This window comes from Petromyzon marinus, chromosome 29 (assembly GCF_048934315.1).
Source record: "Petromyzon marinus isolate PM22_M1 ecotype Great Lakes invasive population chromosome 29, UKy_Petmar_22M1.pri1.0, whole genome shotgun sequence".
In the NCBI taxonomy this organism is placed as follows: Eukaryota; Metazoa; Chordata; class Hyperoartia; order Petromyzontiformes; family Petromyzontidae; genus Petromyzon; species Petromyzon marinus.
This window is the reverse complement of record NC_133695.1, coordinates 4468137-4491334: the sequence shown is the minus strand read 5'-3', so window position 1 is coordinate 4491334 and position 23198 is coordinate 4468137. Positions and strand designations below refer to the sequence as shown.

The following is a 23198-nucleotide window of genomic DNA, read 5'->3' as shown; positions in this document are numbered from 1 at the left end:
ATAAATAACAATATGAATTCAGAAATGAATGTATAATGATGTATGTTAAAGCATAAGTCGGTGAAACGATGAATGAATGCATAAATAGGTGAATGTATAGATTAATTATTGAACGGATGAATGGATGGATGAGTGACTGAATGAATGCCAGTTTCTGGTTAACCTGTCTTCAAACAAGTTTAGCAGGAAAACGAGGCACGTGTGTGTGTGTATAGTTGAGTGTTAGCGAGCACACGAGGGGGTGGATGGCCAGCACCGCACCCGGCCGCCTTTGTCTCCCTCGTGGCAATGCAATAATTTGAGGCTGAGTCCACCTCGGAGAAGCACACGACCGGTTCAGATAATCGTCACCGTTTGATGGCCGTGAGCGGAAATCGATCTCGGGCCGTCGGGTTTGCAGCGCACCGCACTCACCGTTACGCAATCGCTCCTCGAAAGTGCTCGCAAACAGCACTCGCCCCAACACTCTGTTTAGTCTATGGAGGGAGAGCTCTGTGTTTATTACGAGTGTTGGAGCGCGTGTCGTATAAGAGTGCAATATTACCGCTGCCTCAGTTTCCGAGCGCATGACTGCAATAAAAACACATGGCCCATGTCGACATAAACACCCGGTTTTGTATTAACGTGGGCCAGGTAGATTGCCTTGGCTTGCATCGAGAGATTATTAATTGCGGTTAATTTTTTTGTTTAAACACACCATCATGAGCCATGGACTATCCACTGCTTCCTGCGCGTCGTTGTTATCACTCAACATCCTGGGGGGTGCCACAATCGACGTCGCTTCCCACATGCGAACTCATCTCATCACCACGCATCCCCACACGGACGTCAATGTACGTGCAAGCCCCTAAATTATCCAGGCGCGGTGATGGTGGTGGTTGTGTAAACCTGTGATCCAGCACTATGGAGGCAACATGGGCTGGCGGATCATGCGTGAGCCTCCTAAATCCGCTGGACCTGCAGCGAGGACGGGAGATGGACAGGATAGCAAGTGAGTTTGCGATCCCATCTGTGCGGACCAGTGTTATCGCTTTGTATGCGTGGTGGACTTTGTCCCAGCACTCTGGTTTCCTCCCAAAACACACACGACGCGAATCATCCTAATAGAGCAGGACCCTGCAGAGAAAAAAAGGTATCGCGTCACAGTGTGGCTTTCCCAGATACATGCATGATGTTGCATAGTAGTGGTGCAAGTGGTTCGATTTCTAGACACGGCTAACATCAGTGGGTGTCTTGTGCCTCGCTATACTTCATCAACGTACACTGATCGGCAATGGTGAAGGATAGTCCAAAAGACATGAGTTAGGCCTTCTCCTAACATTGCATTGACATGGGGGCTTTAAATAATTACGTAAATAGCTCTCCGCTGGGTGTTCGGGTTGTACCCCATGTTGTTTAGCATGGTGTCCGACGTTTTACTCGACGTGCTTGGGAGCTTCTGTAGCTCCTAGTGGGATGTCATGCGAAGAGCACGCGGTACACACACGAACACCCAACGGAAAAAGACGAACCATTAAATACCCACGCAGGAGAATTACACAATTTATGTTGAGTATTATTTTTTTTGCATGGGCATATGTAGAACTTTTACAAAGCAAGCAAGTTACAGGACACTGCCACAGTGGCACATGGCATGCAACGCAATGCTAAACACCTCTGACATTACGGAGAGGAGGGCATCTCGGGTCATCCACAATTCCATACATGGGAGGTAGAATCACCCAAATACTACCATGAATGGCTTTAACCAGATCCATCACGCGTGCGTATGTTGCTCTGGTCACGAGCCAGGAGCCAACTGGCCTCAACCTAGCCATGACCAGCGAGCCAGAGCCATTGAGGTTCGACTCCCCGGCTAAATTTGCCAACCCGGTCTTTTACCCCAAATAGAACTGGCGTTGGGCAGCTGGTCGGGCTGGTGGGCAGATGAGGCGTTGAGCGCTTGTGTCTGTGTTGGGCCGGAGGAAATGCTGGCGTGTCGTGCTGGCGATGTGTTCTGGTTCTAGCAGAGCAAGCACCGTGCTGCTACCCGCACGGGGTCACATGGGGATTTAACCCGTGCGTGCGCTACACACGCACGGACGAGCCACGCATACGTATAACGTACATCTTGCACAATACGCAGTCTCAAAAAGTACAATACAGTTCAGATTATATAGCGTCCACTTTGTAGGGGGGGGGGGTTCCCCCCACTGGAAACAGTTCTCACAAATTAAATTAGTATCTCTTTGGTTTGTGGAAAGTCAAAAGCGGTTCTTGTTTGGACAGACCGATCCCCGATACAGGAAAGTGGAATCTCTACCGCTGGATCAGCGTCGAGAGCGGAGAAGCGGCGTACGCACTTAGAATTGGTTTGATTATGCAAACATAACTGGGCTGCGTGAGTGATGACTTGCAAAAGACATAAATTGCGTTTTACGACAAACCCTTATAAATAAACTCCATAGGATAAGGAGTGTTATCCGAGGTCCCATGGGAACAGATTAGATAGATTCTCAAAACAAAACGTCTTCTTCTTCTACGAGGGATACAGCGCAAATCCAATGCAGTGGTTAGCGCATCGTGCCATGAACCTGGGGACCTGAATTCAATTCGCGGCCACGGCTTGCATCAGTGAGTGGCGAGTGATGTCTCAATCGTTCTTGGACCTCTCCCAATGATGCCAATGACATAACCAAATCCGGCCCCATGATCACCTCCCGTCTCGGGGCACGTGCGGGAACCGAAGCAAAACCAATCATTTGTAGAGCAATCGATTTCTTAAACAACGGGATATCCCCAGATATACACAACACACAGTGCAAACACAGCCAACGCACAGTACACAAAGAGGAGTCCCCGTTCATCAATAAATGGCCTTCACATCACATTGGCCTTGTGCAGAGCTCGATGCACCTTGCAGACACGTGGTATGACTATGGCTTGCCAGCAGGTCAAGGGGCAGACCCAGGTGTAATGGGTTAAAAGACTGGAGAAAAAACAGTTCCATGTAAAAAACAGGCGTTCAATATTCATGAGTTGCAAGACCCCTTGTTGAGAAGGTTCTTCATCGGAATGTATGGATAATTATATCTACATTGAGTGTTGTGCCATATGCAATGGAATCACTTGCACTTGAACAATACATTTTCGTGCCAAATGGGCTCTCACGTGGTTATAAACAAAGTATTGTATTGAATTACAACGTTTGTTCAAGGTTAACCGTCCATTTTTTTTATTCGACATCATCGAAAAGCAAATGGAGATTGCAGCTGAAAGTCTGCGATGTGGATTGTGACATCTGGTCGTTTTGCGCAAAGCATTATGGGAATTTATAAAATGGTTGTAAAGTGTGTGGGTGTGCTGTGGGACGGAAATGGTCGTGTAATCTTGTTTCTGGCGAAGAGGCAAAGGTGAAAAAATGTACAAGGTTTGGCGACAATTACCGTGCGTTTTTAGTGATTTATTTTTATGTCCCACAATGAAGGATGCGTGGCTACAAGGTGAAAAGCAGATGGCAATGCGCCCCCGATTAGCACGGTTGGCTACGTACGGTGAAAAAGAAGTTCAACATACATACAGAAAACTATTTAACCTATTAATATCTTTTTCATAAACGACCTGGCCACAAATGATAGCTCGACGATGTGGCTTATCACGTGGAAATGAATAGCATACACATTACTCTTAACGCACATTTCTAAATTTGGAGAAAAAAAACCCGAAGGAACCGGAGAAAAATCCACGCGACCAAGGGGAGAACATGCAAACTCCAAATATACAGGCGTCTTGGGTCGGGATCGAACCCATGACCTCTATACGAGGCGAGGTCGTTAACAACTCCCAACAACCGTCAGTTTCACCAACACGCTCGCGTGTCTGTGCTTCCGGCCTGCACCAACCCACACTGAACCCAAGCGTGGTCAAATAACCTCCACGACCCGCACGGCGTGGGGAAGTTCCTAATCCAGCAGTTGATTGACAACATGGGATGCTCGTGCACGTGTACAAAGTTATGGAATCCCAAGCACTGGTTCAATTCAATTGCTCATAAGGGGTTGAGTGGCACTGCAGTGCTGAGCCCACCTAATACGTCTGTTTCTCTCCACCAAACTCATTCTCATTGCCCTCTAACCACATCATGTCTCACATGCCTCGACCAGGCCACCTCAATACCATTCACTTCACCCCTAATCTCTGGCGCCCCCAAGTGGCTGTAAACGTTGTTTTTTTAAATTGTGAACACCGCTCGCCACCTTGTGGTACATCATCATCGCCATAAACAGATATTTTAAATCTACTGCTAGATGGACTGCCTCGTCACCGTCATCTCTCACAGCCCTGAGATGGGCCAAGCCACCTTGCACCTGCACGTGAACTGATTGCATAATTCCTTCCACCCGGTGGACGAGAGAAATGAATTCACAAGTACTATATTTTCCAAAATACCACAAGCAATACTGGAAAATATATATTTAGTGAAAATCGTCGAGGAGCTGTGGAATTTATGCGCTCCATATGAATACATTTGGCGTATGAAAATAACTTATCACGATTTGCCAATTCACTGCTGTATGAAAGCCTCCCCTGTGCACTCTGTGTCGGTTACGGTAGTTGCTTAACCATACTTCACCACGCTGCTCACTGCGATCGATTCAGATGTCACACTCGCCACTGAATATGGGCCGAGCGCAAGTACAAATTCCTGGGGAAACCCTGCTCCACTCACATTACTTTAACAGCACTGACAGTGGCGGATCCACGGTGGGGGGGGCAGGGGGCGAAAATTGGTATTTCATTAATTAGTATTCACGGGGAATATACAGTACATTGACATTTTTTGGTTATTAATGTGGGAGCCCTATTTAAAAAAAATCTTTACATTATTGGACCATGCCAGATCCACTTCTGAACTCCGGAAAATCATGTATATGCCAACCGCTTGTTAACCGACTCGAGTTGTCATTCGACTCGAGTTTTGGTTGACAATCAGGCCAATTCAAGTTGATGTTTGTCCATTGGAGTGAGATGATGGCACGTCATGCAACCCAGTGTCCGTGCAGGGCTGAAAGAGGGGACGCCTGTAGCTGAGTGACCTCCCCACGGTCACAGGGCTACAGGTGATTGTTGGACCATTCCTTAAGGCACGCGTAGCACGCAGACGCCTGCTCTTCGTCGGCTCCAAACGTGTCCTTGAGCTTCTTCTTAAAAATCTCCTCTTTCTTGCCCACCTGTAGGTACTGGCCCAGCAACTTGTATGCCTGTAGTCATTTACAAACACACACATGGAATCAGTTTCATAAAGGGCATCGGCTAGTGCATGGGTCAGCAACCAAGAACCATTTTTTTCGAATTCAGGAACCAAACGTCAATATTTCAAGAGCCGCAATGCACTGTGTGGTGAATGCGAGACGGTGCTGGTCCTTAACAAAATAACGCCACGAAGCAGTAGTCCTTAAAGAGCCACTTAGTGCGGGGTTTGCAAAGGCACTTGGCAGGCATTGGAGTATTGCACAGGAACAAGACGTTGGTGTTACCACATTTTGCTGTCCACCACATAGCCCAGCCAGTAGCCTTCAAGTGTTGCATATGCGTGGTGTTCACCTAAGTACTATCCAGGCTCAATCCCGCTTAGCGTTCTGAAAATCTCATGAGGATAGGGCCCATTCCAGGTGATTTGACCATATGCCATTGCCAGCTACCGCTATGTACCTTGTCCAGTCCTTCTTTCTGGAGGCGAGAATCGAGTGCCGGACCAATTCCGGGTAAATCCGTCACGGGTTTATCTCCCATGGGCTCCGAGACGAAGGCTCTGTGCTTCTCGGAGTTTGATGACATCGCGTGTCGATCTCCGGGATGCTTGATGACAAGTCCGTCTGCAATTCCAGGCGAATAATAAGTACGCATTTCACATCATAACCATCAGCAGCCATGTACGTTGAACTTCTTTCGTACCGTACGTAGCCAACCGTGCTAATGGGAGGTGCGGGGGAAGGACAACTAAACACAAAGAGCAGTTCTAAAGGAATGAGTTTTCAATCGAGAGCCATGATCTGTCCACTGCTTAAGGTCTTCCCCCAAACCGTCGAGCTGATTGCATTGCTCGATCCGGGCTGTGGGCATGCCCCCCCCTCGGGATCAAATCTGTAAATGACGAGAAAACCCCATCACAACAGAATGATAATACATGCCGGGAGAAAAAAAACCTCAAGTTCCAAACAACACACACACACGTGTACGAAAAGCACTCCGCCTTGTGTGCGTTATGCGAATTCCATCAGCATGTTCCTGAAGAACTGCACTGCTTCTCGTCTTAGATCACACTCAAAATAAATTTGACGAAACACATGGCTGACAGCAGCAGTGATAGAGAGAGGCAGACAACCATGGACCGGTTTCGTTGCTATTCAAACTCATCAGCACAGCCATCGTCAGCTTGCAAAGCATGTCTCTGCAAACCGTGGAAGTCCCCACAATTCCACACGATGGGGCCCATCAAATTATGGCCCGAACCCCAGACAATGTGTTCCATCAATGAGCTGCCAACCCTTTGTTTGTCTTGATGTAAATGGTCATTTTAGCTGTAGACTTTGGTTTGCGTATGATAAATTGCTGCATTAAAACCCCTTTGGTAACATAACCTAGAACAGTACAGTTATCCTAGAGCGTCACTCCACCGTATGACCTAGAGATTCGTACCAGCGAAGATTCACACTCCCCCTACAATCTAAAGATTCCGCGCGCGGAACGCATCGAGATTCAAACGAGCACCCGATCAGTCGCGGAGAGCAACAGCGGCTTGGGAAGAAGAGACGCTGGGGGCGGCCTGGCGTGTGTGGTTATTATCCAACCCCACACACATCCTGCTGTGGAGGGGCTTAAGTCCTACATCGCCCCCCAGTGGCTAGGAACGGAATTAGCAGTTCCATTCATACAATAATCGACAACGGAGGTGGGGTTTTTTTTGGGAGGGGGCGGGGTGGTTTAGATCGCGTAAAAATACGAATGTGTCCTTAAACCCGCCTCCACCCGAAGCAGACAATTCGTCAAGGGTTTATCACGTCAACAGAACGTGCCAATTCGTTGCTAATACAGCACTAACCGGTTGTGTTGGGAGAGTAAATCCACAACATTTACAATTTGAGTACGACGTTTCGCCAGTAATTACAAACGGCATCATCAGACGACAGCTAGAATTAACCAAAAAAACCCCCTCCATTATGGATAATATTTGTCATGAAAGCCTACGTGTTAAACTAAATAATCGACAACTCACCTTTCGATTAATCGATAACAGTTTAATTGCATGAACAATTTCTTGTGTTTAAATATATACACGATGATACTGTGTACTTGTGAATAACCATAGGACCGAGAGTGTAACAGTCAAACTAATGAGATGACAAGATTCCGCCATGCCAGACAAGCCAGTGCGGTTTGGTAAAGGCGGGGTGCATAGACGTCGGTGCAGAGTACAGTGCAACAATGGATATAGCTTCACTGCCTTCTGCTGGCCACTACTCCCGCCCCAGCCTATACCAATCTGTTTAAAGCATGGCATTATCCAGGCGCACAATTGCTTAGATTCTAAGACCAGGTGCATTCCGGTTAATTATGTCACAGCAGACAAATATGTACTGGGCTGCAAATTGGTCAGTCTTGGGTGCGCCTACATTTTATTAAATTAAATTGTGATGACAGATTATGCTGTCGGGCTCTCCACATCAAGTGCGTAAATAGTATGGTATTAGTATGGCCATAGAGGGGACTGTAATTCGTTCTTCCTCTGAGGTCAAAAAGTTGGGCGTTATCCTCGACCTCAGTTTGACATAAGGCCCACGTGTGTAATTACCAAAATCTCGTTTTTACATCTACGCAATAGAGCTCGTCTAACACCTAGCCTGTCCCGTCCGGATGCTGAGAGGCAGGTGCATGCCTTTATTTAATCAAGGTTGGATTATATTCTTGGTTCTTTCGGTAAAGTCACGTAGAAGGGAAACAATAAAATTCTCCCTTCTACCGTTCTATGTGACTTTACCGAAAGAACCAAGAATATGAATCCCTGCAGTCACGAAAGCTTTAAATCAAACTTTAAAGTTGGATTACTGTAATGCCTTGCTTGCTGGCGTTTCTGAAAATGTTTTAAATATATTACAATATCCTGCATTCAAAAACTCAGCTGCCTGGTTTTTCACCAAATCTAAATCGCGTGCCCATTTTCTTTCCACCATACACTGGCTCCCTGAAAAGTACAGAGTCGGGCTTAAGATGCTTCTTCTTCTTCTTCTCCTCGCGTTTCAGGCCTTGAAGGAGCTGGCTCCGAAATACCTCGCAGATCTGCGAAAACTTTGATCTTCTGCTTCCGGTCTACTCATTATTCCAAACACAAGATTTAGTTTGATGGAAGACGGAGCTGTTTGGTTTGTGGAAATCCCTTCCTCCTCAGTTCATTTCGGGAAATCTGAGTCTGTCGCACTTTTAGAAATGTAAAGCGCTGAGGCTTTGTGCAAATTTAGCTGTAGAAAACGCAGTTGATTATAATTTGTGACGGAAAGGACATTTTAAAATAAAATTGCTGAGTTTTATGCAGCGTCACAATCGGTAACTACAGGCAAGCTGGAAGGCAGCTAGATGGCGAGCCAAAGCTATATACAATTACACAAGCGCTGCAATCCTCTATATATTAAGATGTTTTCAATAATTGAGTGTTTATGCAGGCGTGCATGGCCACCACTGCGTGGCTAAATTTATTAGTCATGGTGAAATATAAATCTCTTGTATTAGCCCGGAACGTCAAAATATTGCAATGTGAGTGAAGATGTGAAATTAAAAAAATATATTATAAAAAAATATTTAATATTATTTTCTTGTATCAAAGTACCATGTGTTTTTCATTGGAATGCCAGAATACAATACACCACCATGCATAGATGTGCAGAACCATGAGTTCACATTTATTGAATTCATGTTTAAACAAGTGCAACAAATTCTGCAAACAACGCAATTGCCAATGTTTTCACATTTCCATTAGCTACTTGAACATTTTTGCATTCACATTATTCCCTTAACATCACCCCAATGAAGCAGGTTGTGTAGCATATTGGTGTGGATGTGGGAACGCGGCCGTGAGGTCGTCTACTGCTGAGATGGAGTGATGAATTAAGCTGATGTGCAGGCGGCCAGATTGTGACGACTTGGGATGGCCTTCATCCAGCAGTGGGTTGATTATGGCTGAAGATGATTGATCAAATTCAATGGAATGTACTCCAATGCTCCCCATAGTCTGGCTAGGAGGGCTACACCAGCCAGGTGGCCCACGACAAAGCCTGCTACAGGAACGCATCGCACCAGTCCATGAGACACTTGAAACACTGCGACGCTTGCCGGCTGCTGGCCTCACATGTGTACATGAGCCACTCCTTGAAGAGCTCCTCATTCTTGCGAAGCAGCAGGAACTGTCCCAGAACCATGAATGCCTGTGAATGCAACACACACGCAAAGACAATGATCCTTCCCCCTGACTCAGTCTTTCACACACTGATGGGGCGATTGCTTTTGACAGGGGCACCTATGAAGGTGCTCCGGCACGGCACACAAGGCCGTGGGATGGGGAAAAAAACACCAGGCCCAGCCAGCATCATCCCACAAAACGTGCGAGTAACCAGCTGCCATCTAAACATGATGAACAAAGACAATACCTTATCAAATCCTTCTTTCTTTAGTTGAGTACCCCTCTGTCTGTTGATGCCAGGCAAAGTCGTGATCAATTTCTCCCCCATGGGCTCCATGATGAACATTTTGTGCTTCAGAGAAGTCGACGACATTGTGTTATCCGCGTGAACCTTAGTGCTGCAGCAACTCCTTCTGTAATTACATAAGAACACAACCTACTTTTGTGATTTATCACAAGTTCACGTACGTCTTGCAATAATAAAGGGTGGGTAACGTCTGGCGGGCATAAAATTAGAATTTCATGCACAAAGTGAACATCAGAGTAGGTAAGACAATTAAATGGAGACCCACTTTCAATTTAAAAATGATGTTTAAAGTACAGGATGATTAGCACGGTTGGCTATGTGCGGTGCGGAAAGAAGTTCAACGTACATTCAAATAAGGCAGCAGAGGACAATGTAGCAATATCCATTGTTGTAACTATACTCCGATGTTTCAAGAACGCTGCTTTGGGAGCAGTGGCATCGAACGTGGTTGGCATGGGCCCTGGTGCAAGGAATTAAATGAGGCCCCCCCTTGTCCCCATTCCCTCCCACCACCACCCCATTTGTAACAGCACCCTGGCCCTCCTCCAGCCCGTAGGCATATGGTGCAGTTGTACCGCCTGCACACTCGATAGCTACGCCAATATTTGTAAAACAAACACAACAAATCGGTATAAGAGCAGGCCCTTTTTGTATAGTTATACAGGAGTTTATTGCGTACTAGCATTTTGCCCGTCCTGGGACGGAAGCTGTAATATTACCGAAAAAAATGTTAACAGAGTATAATTGTATCTTGTGTAAAATTTAATGGCAGTGAATCTTGCACAGAAGTACGTCATCAAACACTTCACTGCATTCCATTGTAGCAATGTATATAACTGGCCTTCAATTTGTTCAAATTCACTGCTCTGATACTTTATTCTCTTCTGATTTCGGTCACGGGTTGAAATTAATTGGAAATCGATACAATATCTGGAAAATCACCGAGAAATGTCTATTTTACCATAACGTAGAAGCATAAATTATGCTTACATTTTGTCTCGTGTGCTAAAGAAATAAATAAAGACACCAAATTTGTTGCTGCGTAGAAAAAAATGTAGATTCACTTTCAATAAAAAAAACGTGAAACTTAAAGCGAATTTGCGAAAAAAATTGTATTTCCGCTCGATTTTCTTCTTCGTGAGTGTAAAAAAATCCACCCGCTCATGAATATTCATGAGGGGGGGTGTGGCATGTGGAGTGACGTCACGTGCGTTACACACAGACATTCTTGGCTAGTAGTAATGGGAATTGTTTAGCTATACTTCACCACGCTGGTAAATGTGCGGGCTGGTGAGGGACTGGCTCAGATATCACCTGATACTGACGTTGGCCGGGATTTGCAATACACATATAGACACGTGTTTAATTTAATACGCACAGGCGAAATGGCCTGAATCATCAACAGGGATTGATTCCAATAATTAATTTTACAGCAGTGACTATATTGTGAATTTTTTTTTTTGGTGGGGAGGGGGGGGGGTGTTATTCGTGAATAGAAATTATCTTAATTGGGGCTTGATTTGTGTAATAAAGTTAATATTGTGATTAGGAAAACTGAAAACATGTGTGCTCACAGCAAACTGTTGTGAACTTTGTAGGGTGTGAAACGATACAATCATTAATATCGATGACTAAGGTATAAACAGGTTTGAAAGAGCTCGCATAAACTGTTTTTTAAAATATGTGCAACCACTAGGGGCCGCTACATGCAGCAAGATTTTAAATGTATAAACGATTCGTAATTTCGAACATACATATAATTGAATCGTCGCATTGCAATACACTACATAAAATTCCTATTGACGATTCAGTTAATTAATCGATTCCTTGTCTTGTTATTGCACCCTAACGTTTGTATTATTCGACGTTTATTCTGTTACTATTCTGTTACTATTTGATCGCTCACTTGCCGTGCTAAATGTATACATAAGTCAAAAATACAAAAGTCTATTTCTAAAATTGTTGCATTGTGTACAGTCTGGAAGCTAACCCACGTGCCAAATTTCAAGTTTGTTGCATGTCAGGAAGTATGCAGAACATTTCGAACAGACGCACATATTCACAAATCTCCCTTTTATGCATATAATACAATAATAATAATTAGTAACCGGCGTTCGCTACAATTAATATACAAAAAACAAGGACAAACGATCCCCTCGACACGAACGGTTTCATTCATTCATGGTTCGTGTTCATTGACAAATCCTCAGCGAGCTTCAACTGTAACATTTAAAAACCGTTAACGCCCCACGCGGCCAGACACAAACAGCACCGTTGAAGGTATTTAAAAATAATCAAGATAAAGAGATATTTCTTCGTTCGCTATGTCGACTGTACGCGTCTGTCGATTTGTCAACACGGTCGTGATCATCGGCAGCCAGGATTTATCTACTGCTAGACAAGACACGAGCGTGATAATAAGGTACATATCGTGCTTTAATTAATTCGGATGCTTATTCTTGGTTCTTTCCGCGTGTGGTTTTCACACCTGATTACGATTGCTTGTGTTGCGGTCGAAACGTCGTGAGAATTTTATTGTTTTATGTTTTTATTATTTTATTGTTTCCCTTCCAACGTGGTGACTTTAACCGAAAGAAACAAGAATATGAATCCCTGCAGTCACGAAAGCTTTAAATCAAATTTTTATTCGGATACTGTTACAGTACTTCACGGCGTTAACGCACTGCAGTGCTCCCAGAACTGTGCATCCTTTTAAGTAATTATTGTGGATTATCGATATTTACATAGCACGGTACAGCATTTGAATCGCTAAATGCTATAAAACAGCATCTGTGTTAAGAATTACTGTAACGATCATTTAAGTAATTAAAAATTACCATACTTTTACCAGGCGGGTTGGTGAATGTGTTGGAGCCACGGCACCAGTTCAGATACCACTCACCACTGATGTTAGCCGTGAGCCGAGAATAGGAAGTCTAATCGCTTCCCATCCCCCGTAAGTTTGATACAGTGCAGTGATCCATTCATAGACGTACCATACACATAACAGGAATTGTAGACTTTGAAATAAACGTGAAGGTCTAGCAACGTCTTCCACCAATCTCAATACACTTGTGAAATGTGTTCAACACTTGTTATATACTTTGCCCAACGTTGCTGGCGCGTTCTTTTCTGCAACCGAGACATTTTTAAAAAAACAATTCGAATTCAGTTGGGGTATCTGTAAACGGATCACCATGTACAGTTACCCAAAATAACGTGCGAGCAAAACTATGAATGAAACATAGCATTAATCAAACGACAGAATAATTAGCTATTAACTATTAAACGAAGCAATTTGACGGAAACGATATGCGTGAACAAAACCGCGAGTCAAACTGCACAAATCGGCGTGGCCGGAGGCAAAAACAAAATTGGATCGCGTTTCACTTCCCATTTTTATTTTTTCATTGCGTTCCTTGCATTACACCTTACGTCTTAAAAAGCTTTTACAAATTTAGCACGCCAGTGACTAATTTCTAAAAGTATCGTGTCGTTAAAAATAACCCTTGCTGTATAAACATCCCCTTATTAATTATTATTAATACCTTGCAAACGAATCCCAGGGTGGGGGGGGAGGTGAATGTCAGAGCAGAGTTGGGCTGAGGGCATCGGCAACTCCAACAACTGTGACTCGCTAAACCCACTTAAGTCACTACTTTCAACAACAACAACACAAACCTGTTTATGGGCGTGCTCGCTAATTTTTTTTGTTTAACGTTCTTATTATTGCGATATCAGCGATCGAAGCGCGATGCGGCCGGGAAGATTGAGCCTCGCACTGAGCGCCCTGCTGGGGGCCTCGGTGGCAGGACTCGGCCTCGGTCTCGTCTGGATTTTATACCGACGAAGGCGAGGGTCGGCCGGCGGAGCCTCGCAGGACCTAGTGCCCTCCACCCGGGCGGCCGTCGTCGACGGCGCCGCCAGCAGCGCCACGTCGGCGACATGGAAGCTCTCCCGCGGCCACGACGCGATCGTGCAGCAGCTGGGGACGCTGACGGACAGCCTGAACGAGGCTCGGGCGGACGTGCGCCGGCTACGAGACGGGTTGCCCGGCATAGTGGAGGAGGCAGCGGCGGCGGCCGGGTCGGTCCGCCGCCGCCGTCGGGGTCTCCCGTCGAGCTCCACCAGCAGCTTCCACACGGCCAGCCCCGGCGAGACATCTTCGGGGTGAGCGGCGAGGGGATGAGGTGTTGACGAGGGGGGTCTTGGGATGAACGGGGGGTCAGGGTGACAGGGCCGATTGGGGAGATTGTGGGGGTCAGATGGGGCGAGGGGATGAGGTGTTGACGAGGGGGGTCCTGGGATGAACGGGGGGTCAGGGTGACAGGGCCGCTGGGGGAGGTTGGTGCAGATCGGGGAAACCTTAAATTTGGGCTCAGTCTTTGAAGTTCGTCGCGGTTATGTCGGAGCGCCGTGGAGCAGGTCTGATGGTTTAGTGTGAGGGGGATCGGCACTGTCACTCCAGAGGTTTACAATAGCCAAGTCGCACCGGTAAAAGCAACGGGACTAATATTTCTGGTTCTCGGGTTCAGTGTGTAAATTGGATTAGTTCTATCAGAAGCTCATCGTGGATATGCCGGGGCATCTCGGGTTTAAGTACGGTCTTAATATTTTACAGGTCGCTAAAATTAAGCCCCGATAAGTCAACTTCTGAGGAATTTGACTTTCGGTTTTTTTACGAATGTCAGCATGGTTGGAGCTTGAAAGGTTTGTTTTTTTGTCTTCTCTGCTAACTTTCCCTTCATATCTCCTTCCTCTTTTCTCCGCTTCGCAGACTCCTCTCAGATTCCCCATAAGGCGTACCCCTTTTTTCCCCCTTTGCTTCGCTTCTTGACCGTGGCTAGGATTCAATGGGAGCGAAAGGAAAAAAAATCCTAAGGAGCCATAGAACCGATATGAATGGATCATTATCAAGACTTAAGGATGAACACGAGACTGAAATAATTTGCTGCTGAACTTGGAAAACTAACACAAACAGTGCTTCCTCTTTATAACTTTTCCTGAATATTCACTAACGACACCAAGGACGGCACCTGCTGATGAAGATGCGTTTCTGCTCATCACTGTTCACTACTACATGGCACCTGCTTTATCACTCGTATAATACCTGCATACGATGCTCACCACTTTAATTCAAGTGGTTTCCAGTTTAACACACCATTGTAAACATACATGCTGGATAATATCCTCCACATGCTGTGCGGGTGATGCATGGGGGGGTGCGCGGATTCTTTGATCATATATTTTACCACAGAGGTTAATAGAGGTTGGGAGAAGCTTAATTGTTGTACCATAGTTATCTACAACACTGGATTTTGCTACACTGCCCTCTGCTTTGTTTATCACCGTTGCTGAGCAAAGGTCCAAAAGCGTAGCAGAGAGCGATATTGAAGGGTGCAGCCATTCGACAGCCTTCAATGCTATTTTCAGCATGTTGGTCACCTATCCCAAGCATTATCCAGGTGAAATACCTGCTTAGCTTCCGAGAACTAAAAAAAATCGAGTGCATCTCGAAGATGCGGTCATAAGCGGACCATTCTGGGCCGTGTCAAATGTGGCTGGCTTATGAACTCAGAGAATTATAAATAGAAGCTTGCTCCTGCAATTTTATCAAGTTGCACTCGTACCGATTATAGCAATGGAGTGGCTGTGCTCTCATAGACATTTTTTTTATTTTAAATCAAATCCCAGTGGAATACTGTACATAAAAATAAGTATAATTTGTGGGAACTCAAAGTTACAGTATTGATCAAAGAAATGCACGTGATAATGTGTGTTAAATGTTTCATTATGCATAGCCCTTTTGCCAATCCCACTGCTGGATGAGGACTTTTTTTTCAATTGGCAGGGCTTATTTAGACATACTTCACCACGTTGTGATATTTAAAACACGACTTTTGCAACTGTGTAGGTTAAACATTTGTCGGTAAATTAAAGTTGCAAGATTCAGAGAGTATGAGTTGAGTTGTATGCAAAGACATCATTTACACTATGTTCATGTTTAAACTGATCATTGATATTTATGAAAATACATTTCTCCGTTGTGTAAATACGAATCTGTAAAGAACATATCGTGCTCATGTTTACTGCAGTACCGTATTAGGGGTGTAATGATGCACCGATTCATCAATTAATGTTGATTCTTAAGCTCATGATATATGCACATATTTTATATGGGGGTGTTGTGGTGGTGCAGTGGTGAGAGCCTTGTGCTATGAACTCACCAATCCAAGTTCAATTCCGGGTCATGGCAGCTAACATCAGTGACAAGTGATATCTGAACCGGTCCTGGGAAGACCTTCATCCAGAAGTGGATTGACAAAGGGCTGGAAATTATGTATTACTTATTTATATTTGGTGTCTTATGCGTTTATGTGACCCTGCAGCCACTAATGGCCACTACAATCACTGCAAAGTTGAAAGAAAAAAGATTTATTCTTGACTGAAATCAGGACCCTGAATTGCAACAATTACTTGGATCAACGCACCAGTAACACAGGACATCATTAAGCTGTTTTCCTATTTTATGATAGAAAAAAAATACTTTTAATATTAAATACATTTGACAAGTCATGACAGAGCAACTGCCAAATCTTTTCTGGATACCCAGCCTTTTAAAATATAATGGCTTTTTAGAAATGTGTGCGTTTTGACAGTACTCTTGACTATTTAGTGTTCGAATATTTAATTTTCAACACAAACAAATCATATGTGTTGACACTTATTTTACACATCATTAAACGATGACTGAAATATTCCATTTGCGGTATTTTCAATTTTGGTAAGTGCAAGACATTTACTTCACAAAGTTTACTCTCAATTTTATAAAAACACACATTTCATTAATGCAAACGGCACACTTTAACCTCATTTTCATTACTTACTGAAGCATACATTGTGGCCTAGAAGTCGATAATAAAATCCTGTGTTACAGTACCTTGCCATATAAGTTGGTAAAACATCATCCCAGTGTCAATGATGAATGTGCTACGGTTTTTACACTTTCCATTTAAGGTTGAACACGTTTGTGTATTACTATAGTTATCTGTGCATCTGTCCATAATGACAGTGCACTGCAGCTGTTGTAAAAAGGATTCGATATTAATTCATTTGTCGTGTAAACCTGTGTTATTATTTGGGACTTATTCAATCGAAAATAGCCAAATTGACAAAGTTTTCCCAAAACTTGGAGACAAACACAGAACAAACATGTCTTGGCAAATACTAGATACAATACAAACAGGATTTGCCCTGACAGCTACAAGTCAGCTTCCAGACCCCTAGTTAAATCATTTACGAAAACAAACGTGTGTTTGAAAGCGTTCCATAATCCATGCAGATGCATGATTTTGTCCTAACTGTTTTATTTTGTATTGGTACACCATTGCCAACGGAGTCGCTTAAGTTTCAGTTTTTGTGAGTGCCATCCTGCATTTTTTGAATTGTGCGCGTGTGTTTGCTGATGCGTGTTTTCCTTTCTGCATGTTGGCTTTAACAGCAGTGATTCAGAAGATGAATTCGGCGACACAGTGGATGGCCCAGGTATGAACGGGTAGTGCTCACTCGTTAAGCATCTGCTCGAATAACAACCACTATGTACACGTTCAGCCCATTTGTCAGTCCAGCTTTGGAGGAGATTCTCATACTTCACCACACTGGTCATTGAGAGTTTGTAAAGGAAAGAAACATAAAAGGCATCGCATGAATACATTTTTGTACTGTACTCCTTTGCTTCCAAGCCTATGCGTGCCTTTGCTTCCCGCATGCGCTGACCGTCAAGGTGACGTATGATCAAATAACACGACACACGTGATGCGGGGAAACCCCTCCATTTAGCAGTGGATTGAAAAAACATGACTCGGCTTTGCTACTAATAGGATGCTAATCACGTGGCTGTGACTGGCATAGGCCGGCCGATGATACTGCTGGAAGAGGAGGAGGAGGTGTGTTTTGACGAGGAGTTTGAGGAGCTGGTGCAGCGAGCAGACAGGCTGCATGCGGCGGGCCCAGGAAGCTGGAACGAGGCTTTAAATGCTCTCATCTGCGGTCAGAACAAGGTGGGGGACTGGCACACAATCCCAGCATGGATACGGGCAGCGGGGCGTCATTTCAATGCTGACGTTAAAACATTTTTTGTTCTGTAGTTCTGTCCACAGATATCAACAAGCCTAATTATACAGCCCGCACATCGTTCGAAGTCTGGTGGCAGCCACTTTTTTTTTCAGCGTCCAATCTGCATGCGGATTTACTGGGAAAGATAACAGCGCCGGCAGGAGATGGGTGCGGATGATGTAATTATATCCAAATCTGGTGCTGTGCTCTTGTCAAAAGTCATAAAATAATAGCCACCATGGCCATTAATGATAGCAGATAAGAACGAATTCTTTTCTTGATTGTGCGAGGTTATGCGAAGTCGCTGGGAAAGATTTCCAAAGTAAGTGCCAATCGGTAACGTGTCTCGTATCCTCCAAACTTTTCTGGTATAATGCAGTGATGCAGTAATTAACCACTGCAAGCGAGCTTCTACATTCGTGCACCACGCGGAAAAATAATTTATTCTTGAAATGAAACGTTACTGCGAATCATAGCGGATCGTGAATCGCAGAAGCCGGGGGGGGGGGGGGGGGGTGGGGGGGAATCAGAATCAGATTATTGATTTATACTGGAGATATCCGATGAGTTATAAAGCTCTTCACAGATGTCCAGTAGGGGCAGGTCAGAACGTTACAACAACAAGCAGTACAACAATACACGATAGGAGTGAAATGTATAGGAAAGGTATACAAATCGATCAGTGTTCCTAGCACGACTATGCCTGTGTGTCGTGCCACAGTTTGCCAGGCGCGGAGCGTTTTGGTGGCGGATGGCTCGTGCCTTCGGGGATATGTGTGAAATTACCGAGGACAAATCTGAGCGGCTGATACACGCGCTCACCGGTAAGCCACGAGCGCACACGATTTATGAATTGCTAAGGAACGAACTCCTCTGTAGTCGGTGTGTGGAAAATGCCCTGCAGTCAAAAAAAAAAGCAATGAAGCGCGTTTCTTTCCTACGATTTATGCAAGAGGTGTCTTTGTTATGCACGCGATGACTTTCCTGCTTCTCGTTTTTAAAGCAAAGCATAAGATAGAGGTGGCCAGGTAGCACAGGGTCAGAGCACGGAACCAATACGCTTGATATCCTGGGTTTGATTCTGGGATTCAGCTACCCGTGTTTAGCCTGGTTTGTCAAATGTACTGAGTTGATGGTGTCAGCCTGGTCATCAATGCCCCAAAAAATGTATAGTTTTAAATAAGTTGTATCATTTATTTTTAAATAAATTACAGCTATGAGAATGAAAAAAAGTTTGCTGAGACTTTCATGCGATGGACATATATATATCAACGTGCATAAGAAAGTGTAGAACCCCTAGAGTGAATAAAAGGTCTCTTGACGGGATCCTAGAAGTAGTTCTGTGATATCTACTTCTGTGTCTCCTTTTAACACATCATGTTGCAGTACTCTGCGAAAGCTCTGGAAAAAAACACAACAGAAGCTCTTCCAATAAAGCTGTTCATGTCATTTAGGCAAAGAGTCAGCAGAAAAGGGCCTCAAGTGGAGAAGTTGCATCAGGGAATGCCGCAAATGGTGAGACTGGTTGCAAATGCTTGATTGCTGTTGGTTCTAAGGTGAGTGGTGAGGAGGTCAGGGTTTATTGCTCTGCAGTTATAGCAATAAAACATGTAAAGTTTACTATTGGCTGCCTTTCCGCGTCTGAGTGTACAGGTTTGCTATCATTTGCTTGGACTATCTGTGGGAATTACAGACGACTCAGCACCAGATGAGAAACAGCTTTTCTGTTAAGGTGTGTGCAGCAAAGCGTTCTTTGCTCTCAAGAAGAGCCATTTCCTCCGGTTCTTCAGCCTGTGCATATTTGTCCGATCAAGTCGACAGCGGCATTATCATTTCTGTGGCGTTCAGTGCTCCTAATCCTCCATCTCGTCTGCTCAGAGGAAAATCCTCCACAATATGCATCACAGTCTGCCCCCTGTCCACAGGTAAAGTTTGGGTTGATGCCTCATCTGGCCTCATTGGCCATGCAGTGGGCTTGTCCGATTCGAAAGCGAGAAAGCAGAGATACTAGGACGTCCATCATTCATCCAGTGCAGTCAACAAACTCCTCTGATGCTAGCCATACCCTGGCTTGTTAAGAGATGGTGGAACGGCAAATGTGGTCTTCACCTATTCCCCATCAGTACGGAATAGTGTTGTCCCCTCGCAGGTGTGGCTTTACTCCGGGTGCTCTGATTTCCTCATCCATGCAAACACTGATTAATTTGCCGATAACGCCTTTATATATAGAGGACCGTAGTTGAGCTTGCGGGGAATTTGGTGCCGACTTAGAGCCTGGCTGCCTTTTCCCGCTTGTTTGTGGTTCCTTCCGCCTCCGAGTCGTTTTGTCTCTTTGAGAGCGAGCGAACACTGTGCGTGTTGCAAGTTGAAAGTATGATTACGGTCTGCTCTCCTAGAAGGCCTGTTTTCATAACGCGAATTGTATATAACGCGATCAAGTGAACGGAACTACGTCACACGAATAGGAGTAAGCGGTTGTGCGGCTGCTTCGGCATAGCATCATCGCACAAGGCGGGATGCTGCTGGATGCTTACAAATGCTACCCACGCACCTCTGTCTTTGTTCAGCCTGCATATGCATCTCACGTGCTATCACCGACTGTGCTTTATCCTATATTATTTATTATAACACGATTTTTTTTCCATAACGCATTCTTCAGAACAGGCTGTGTTATCTGCTTTCTCTGCTGCTCTTACTCCAGAGGCACCTGGAGCAGACTCTGGCCACCAACCCCTCGGACCCCGAAATGCTGCACCTGCTTGGACGCTGGGGCTTTGCAGTGAGTGACGGGCTCGCACACCTCGCAGATAAGAGCACAAAAGTGTAATTATATTTTTTTACATTGTGCTTGTTTACCCAGGAAAGCCTCACCGAGTCTCATAACTCGTTCAGGAGGGTCCTGCCAAGTTTTTGCAGGAGGAGCGATGGTTGCTGTGTACATTCCGATTGAGTCATTTGCGGGTCTTTCTTTTTTTCAACTCTCGGTCGATTTGGACCATGACGCCGGCACACAGTGGCCTACTCTGGCAAATAACGTCACGGGATCTTTCGCATCCGTTATTAAGTAGGTCGCACCGGCGCGTATTTTTTACGGTTCACACGGCAGCGACATTAATCAACATTGGCCGACTTGGTGGGGATGCTTTCAAGGGCAGAACAAGTGAGACTGTGTGCAGGTTAAGCAATTCGGAAAATCATGGGAGGCACCAGTGCTTTGTTAATCAAACCAAGTTGCCCCGTAAACTCAAGTTCTGGGGGAAATCAGACCAGCTCGAGGATATTTAAGTAAACTTAATTTGGCCGTTCATGGAAATGAGGAGTTCACAGGTTGGTGAGTTTAGTCATATGTGTTTGAAAGCCAGGGGCCTGCATGATCTATGTCTCCATCATTCTGCATTTGCAGCCAAACTGACCTTTGCTGATTGAAATACAGTACTGGGTGCAGCAGAATTCAGGAACCATAGCGAGCTCAAAACCACGCTGCCTATATTGGTGGAAATGCAAGCCGAGTGTGCTGCGATCAATGTGGGCGTATTGAGGAACGTTCAAGCACCCTGTGCGACACGTTGTTTTCCAGGCACATGGTTAACAGTTTCAGCGTCTGCAATGAGTTATACCGTACTGATTTATACCGTACTGATGTATAGCTCCTGACTGTTACAGCACCGTGTAGATTATTGTTCAAATTCCCTTCAACATTCTGTCCATCTCTCTATTTCGCTCGATTTCCCCTCCGCCAACGTCTCCGTTCTTTCCATCAGATGGCCAACTTGACGTGGATTGAGAGGCGAGTTTGCAACAGCATCTTCAAGGATTACCCAACGTCCTCTGTGAATGAAGCTCTTCAGTATTTCCTTAAGGTCTGATGATCCCTGTTTCTTTCATGATCGCTAAACTCTAGGAGTTGTCTTACTGTGGTCTGTCCACATCGGGGCAACGTTTGGAACAATGGTAATAGAATGCATGTAACAGTGGAGCGATTTATTGGTTTAAGTTGATTGTTAAGCTCACTATCAGTTTTGTATCTGCAGTGTATGCGATCATACAATTGTACAAAACAACTTGGATGTACATATGTGTTGAGTGATATTTCATTATGTTTGCGTCGTGGAATATCAAAACTACGATACCCTATTTGTCTTTTAACTCCAGTGTATCACTAAAACAAATGTTTGCAGTTGGTGGTCTCTGTTCTGATCTCAGGAATAGAGTCGAGGTTTGGGTTAAGGTTCGAGTTTGTGTATATCAGAGGCTTCATCATGTGGCTTCCACCTTCGCACACGTTTAGTTTGTAACCATGAGGGAGAGGGGATGGCGTCGGGACGCCTTCATCAAGCAGTGCATAGATAATGGCTTCTGCTGATGATGATGGAGTTCGATGAACCAGCACTGTCATACCGTTACATTTTTACATGTTGTTGACCTGCCTTTTGTGATTGCTCTTTGAACGTCAGGCTGAAGAACTCCAGCCGAACTTCTCCAAGGCCAACCAGGTGTTCATCGTAAAGGTGAGCGCACGTTCAGCCTGCTGTGCTGCACTTTCTGGTGTTGAGTTGTCGCATTACTTCGTGGTGAAATTTATTTATCAAATCCAGTCTTTATTTCACCAAGAGATGGAAGCAACCCATTAAGCCAGACATTTAAAGAAGGTCTTGTTCCCCAAGTGGACCTGGGTTACATCACAAGATGAAATATTATGATGTTAAATCAAACTGGTACCAAATGCAAAAAAGTGGAAATAGAAAATGTAAATATTACCGCTGACTGGAATTCCTCTCTTCCTGTCTCTGCGCTCTTTCCCTCTCCCTGCTTTGTCCTCTCCTCCTTGCTGCTCGCTCTCTCCTCCTTCTTCCTCTCCCCCCTCTCCTCCTAATCCCCGCTGCTGTCTGTCCTGTCGCCGGCAGTGTTGCGCTTCACTAGGTCTGCAGGAGGAGCTGCAGAGGTGGACTGCGTCTGCTCAGAAGCTGCCCGCTCTGACTGCCCAGGTAACCCCCCTGCTTGTGTGAATAATTCTGATACAGCAGTGTGCTTTATATATATATCGTGTAAGTAATCCTTGGGGGGAGCAGTGGCACTGTGAACCTGGCTAGCATCAGTGGCGAGTGATATCTCAACCGGTCCTGGACCCCCTTTCTGAGGAGGCCTTCATCCAGCGGTACAATAACAATGGGCTTTAAATGAATATTTTTACTTTATTAACCAAGCCTGAATGCTCACATTTGTTGTGCTAATGGGTGGTTTGGCGGTAGTGCGGTTAGTGTACAATTCCCAGGTTTTTTGAGTAATTCAATGAAGGGGGGCTGTAAATTGTTATAATGTGCTGTGTAATGCAGTAAGCACAGCCAA

The 23198-nt window shown here is 44.9% G+C and overlaps 3 protein-coding genes across 13 annotated transcripts in view; 1 reads left to right on the top strand and 2 right to left on the bottom strand.

Moving 5' to 3' along the window:
* Window positions 1-3197: 3197 nt before the first annotated feature.
* LOC116947307 (barrier-to-autointegration factor-like) lies at window positions 3198-6885 on the bottom strand. Of its 2 annotated transcripts, none has more exons than XM_032962881.2 (3): window positions 6751-6885; window positions 5692-5855; window positions 3198-5240 (listed from the first exon to the last, which is right to left on the bottom strand). In XM_032962881.2, the coding sequence occupies exons 2-3, from the start codon at window positions 5815-5817 to the stop codon at window positions 5094-5096; spliced, it is 273 nt and encodes a 90-aa protein (XP_032818772.2). In that variant the 5' UTR covers window positions 5818-5855; window positions 6751-6885; the 3' UTR covers window positions 3198-5093. The 2 variants fall into 2 exon arrangements, with proteins under 2 accessions (XP_032818772.2, XP_032818773.2); XM_032962882.2 differs by having other exon boundaries at window positions 6679-6877.
* A 2021-nt stretch (window positions 6886-8906) lies between these two features.
* On the bottom strand, window positions 8907-13901 carry LOC116947309 (barrier-to-autointegration factor-like). 10 transcript variants are annotated; one of them, XM_032962885.2, is made up of 3 exons: window positions 13582-13901; window positions 9678-9843; window positions 8907-9455 (listed from the first exon to the last, which is right to left on the bottom strand). In XM_032962885.2, the coding sequence occupies exons 1-3, from the start codon at window positions 13794-13796 to the stop codon at window positions 9309-9311; spliced, it is 528 nt and encodes a 175-aa protein (XP_032818776.1). In that variant the 5' UTR covers window positions 13797-13901; the 3' UTR covers window positions 8907-9308. The 10 variants fall into 10 exon arrangements, with proteins under 10 accessions (XP_032818776.1, XP_032818777.1, XP_032818778.1 ...); XM_032962886.2 differs by having other exon boundaries at window positions 13286-13637; XM_032962887.2 differs by having other exon boundaries at window positions 13419-13637.
* LOC116947308 (regulator of microtubule dynamics protein 3-like) overlaps window positions 13780-23198 on the top strand; it is a 14344-nt gene continuing 4925 nt past the window's right edge. Inside the window, exons 1-10 of the mRNA XM_032962883.2 lie at window positions 13780-13907; window positions 14515-17282; window positions 17649-17797; window positions 18574-18676; window positions 19307-19367; window positions 19506-19584; window positions 20554-20631; window positions 21614-21712; window positions 22307-22360; window positions 22757-22837. Of these exons, the coding sequence (XP_032818774.2) occupies window positions 17657-17797; window positions 18574-18676; window positions 19307-19367; window positions 19506-19584; window positions 20554-20631; window positions 21614-21712; window positions 22307-22360; window positions 22757-22837 (696 nt within the window). The 5' untranslated portion in view covers window positions 13780-13907; window positions 14515-17282; window positions 17649-17656. The remainder of the gene's footprint in view (window positions 13908-14514; window positions 17283-17648; window positions 17798-18573; window positions 18677-19306; window positions 19368-19505; window positions 19585-20553; window positions 20632-21613; window positions 21713-22306; window positions 22361-22756; window positions 22838-23198) is intronic.

Excerpts from the sequence above, each read along its gene's own strand:
- LOC116947309 (XM_032962885.2), bottom strand. The coding sequence starts at position 13,796 with ATGCCGGGCAACCCGTCTCGTAGCCGGCGCACGTCCGCCCGAGCCTCG. Across the intron at positions 9,844-13,581 it reads GCCGACCCTCGCCTTCGTCG|AAGGAGTTGCTGCAGCACTA; the intron begins GTATAAAATCCA and ends ATGTAATTACAG. Across the intron at positions 9,456-9,677 it reads AGAAAGAAGGATTTGATAAG|GCATTCATGGTTCTGGGACA; the intron begins GTATTGTCTTTG and ends TTGCATTCACAG.
- LOC116947307 (XM_032962881.2), bottom strand. The coding sequence starts at position 5,817 with ATGTCATCAAACTCCGAGAAGCACAGAGCCTTCGTCTCGGAGCCCATG. Across the intron at positions 5,241-5,691 it reads AGAAAGAAGGACTGGACAAG|GCATACAAGTTGCTGGGCCA; the intron begins GTACATAGCGGT and ends AAATGACTACAG.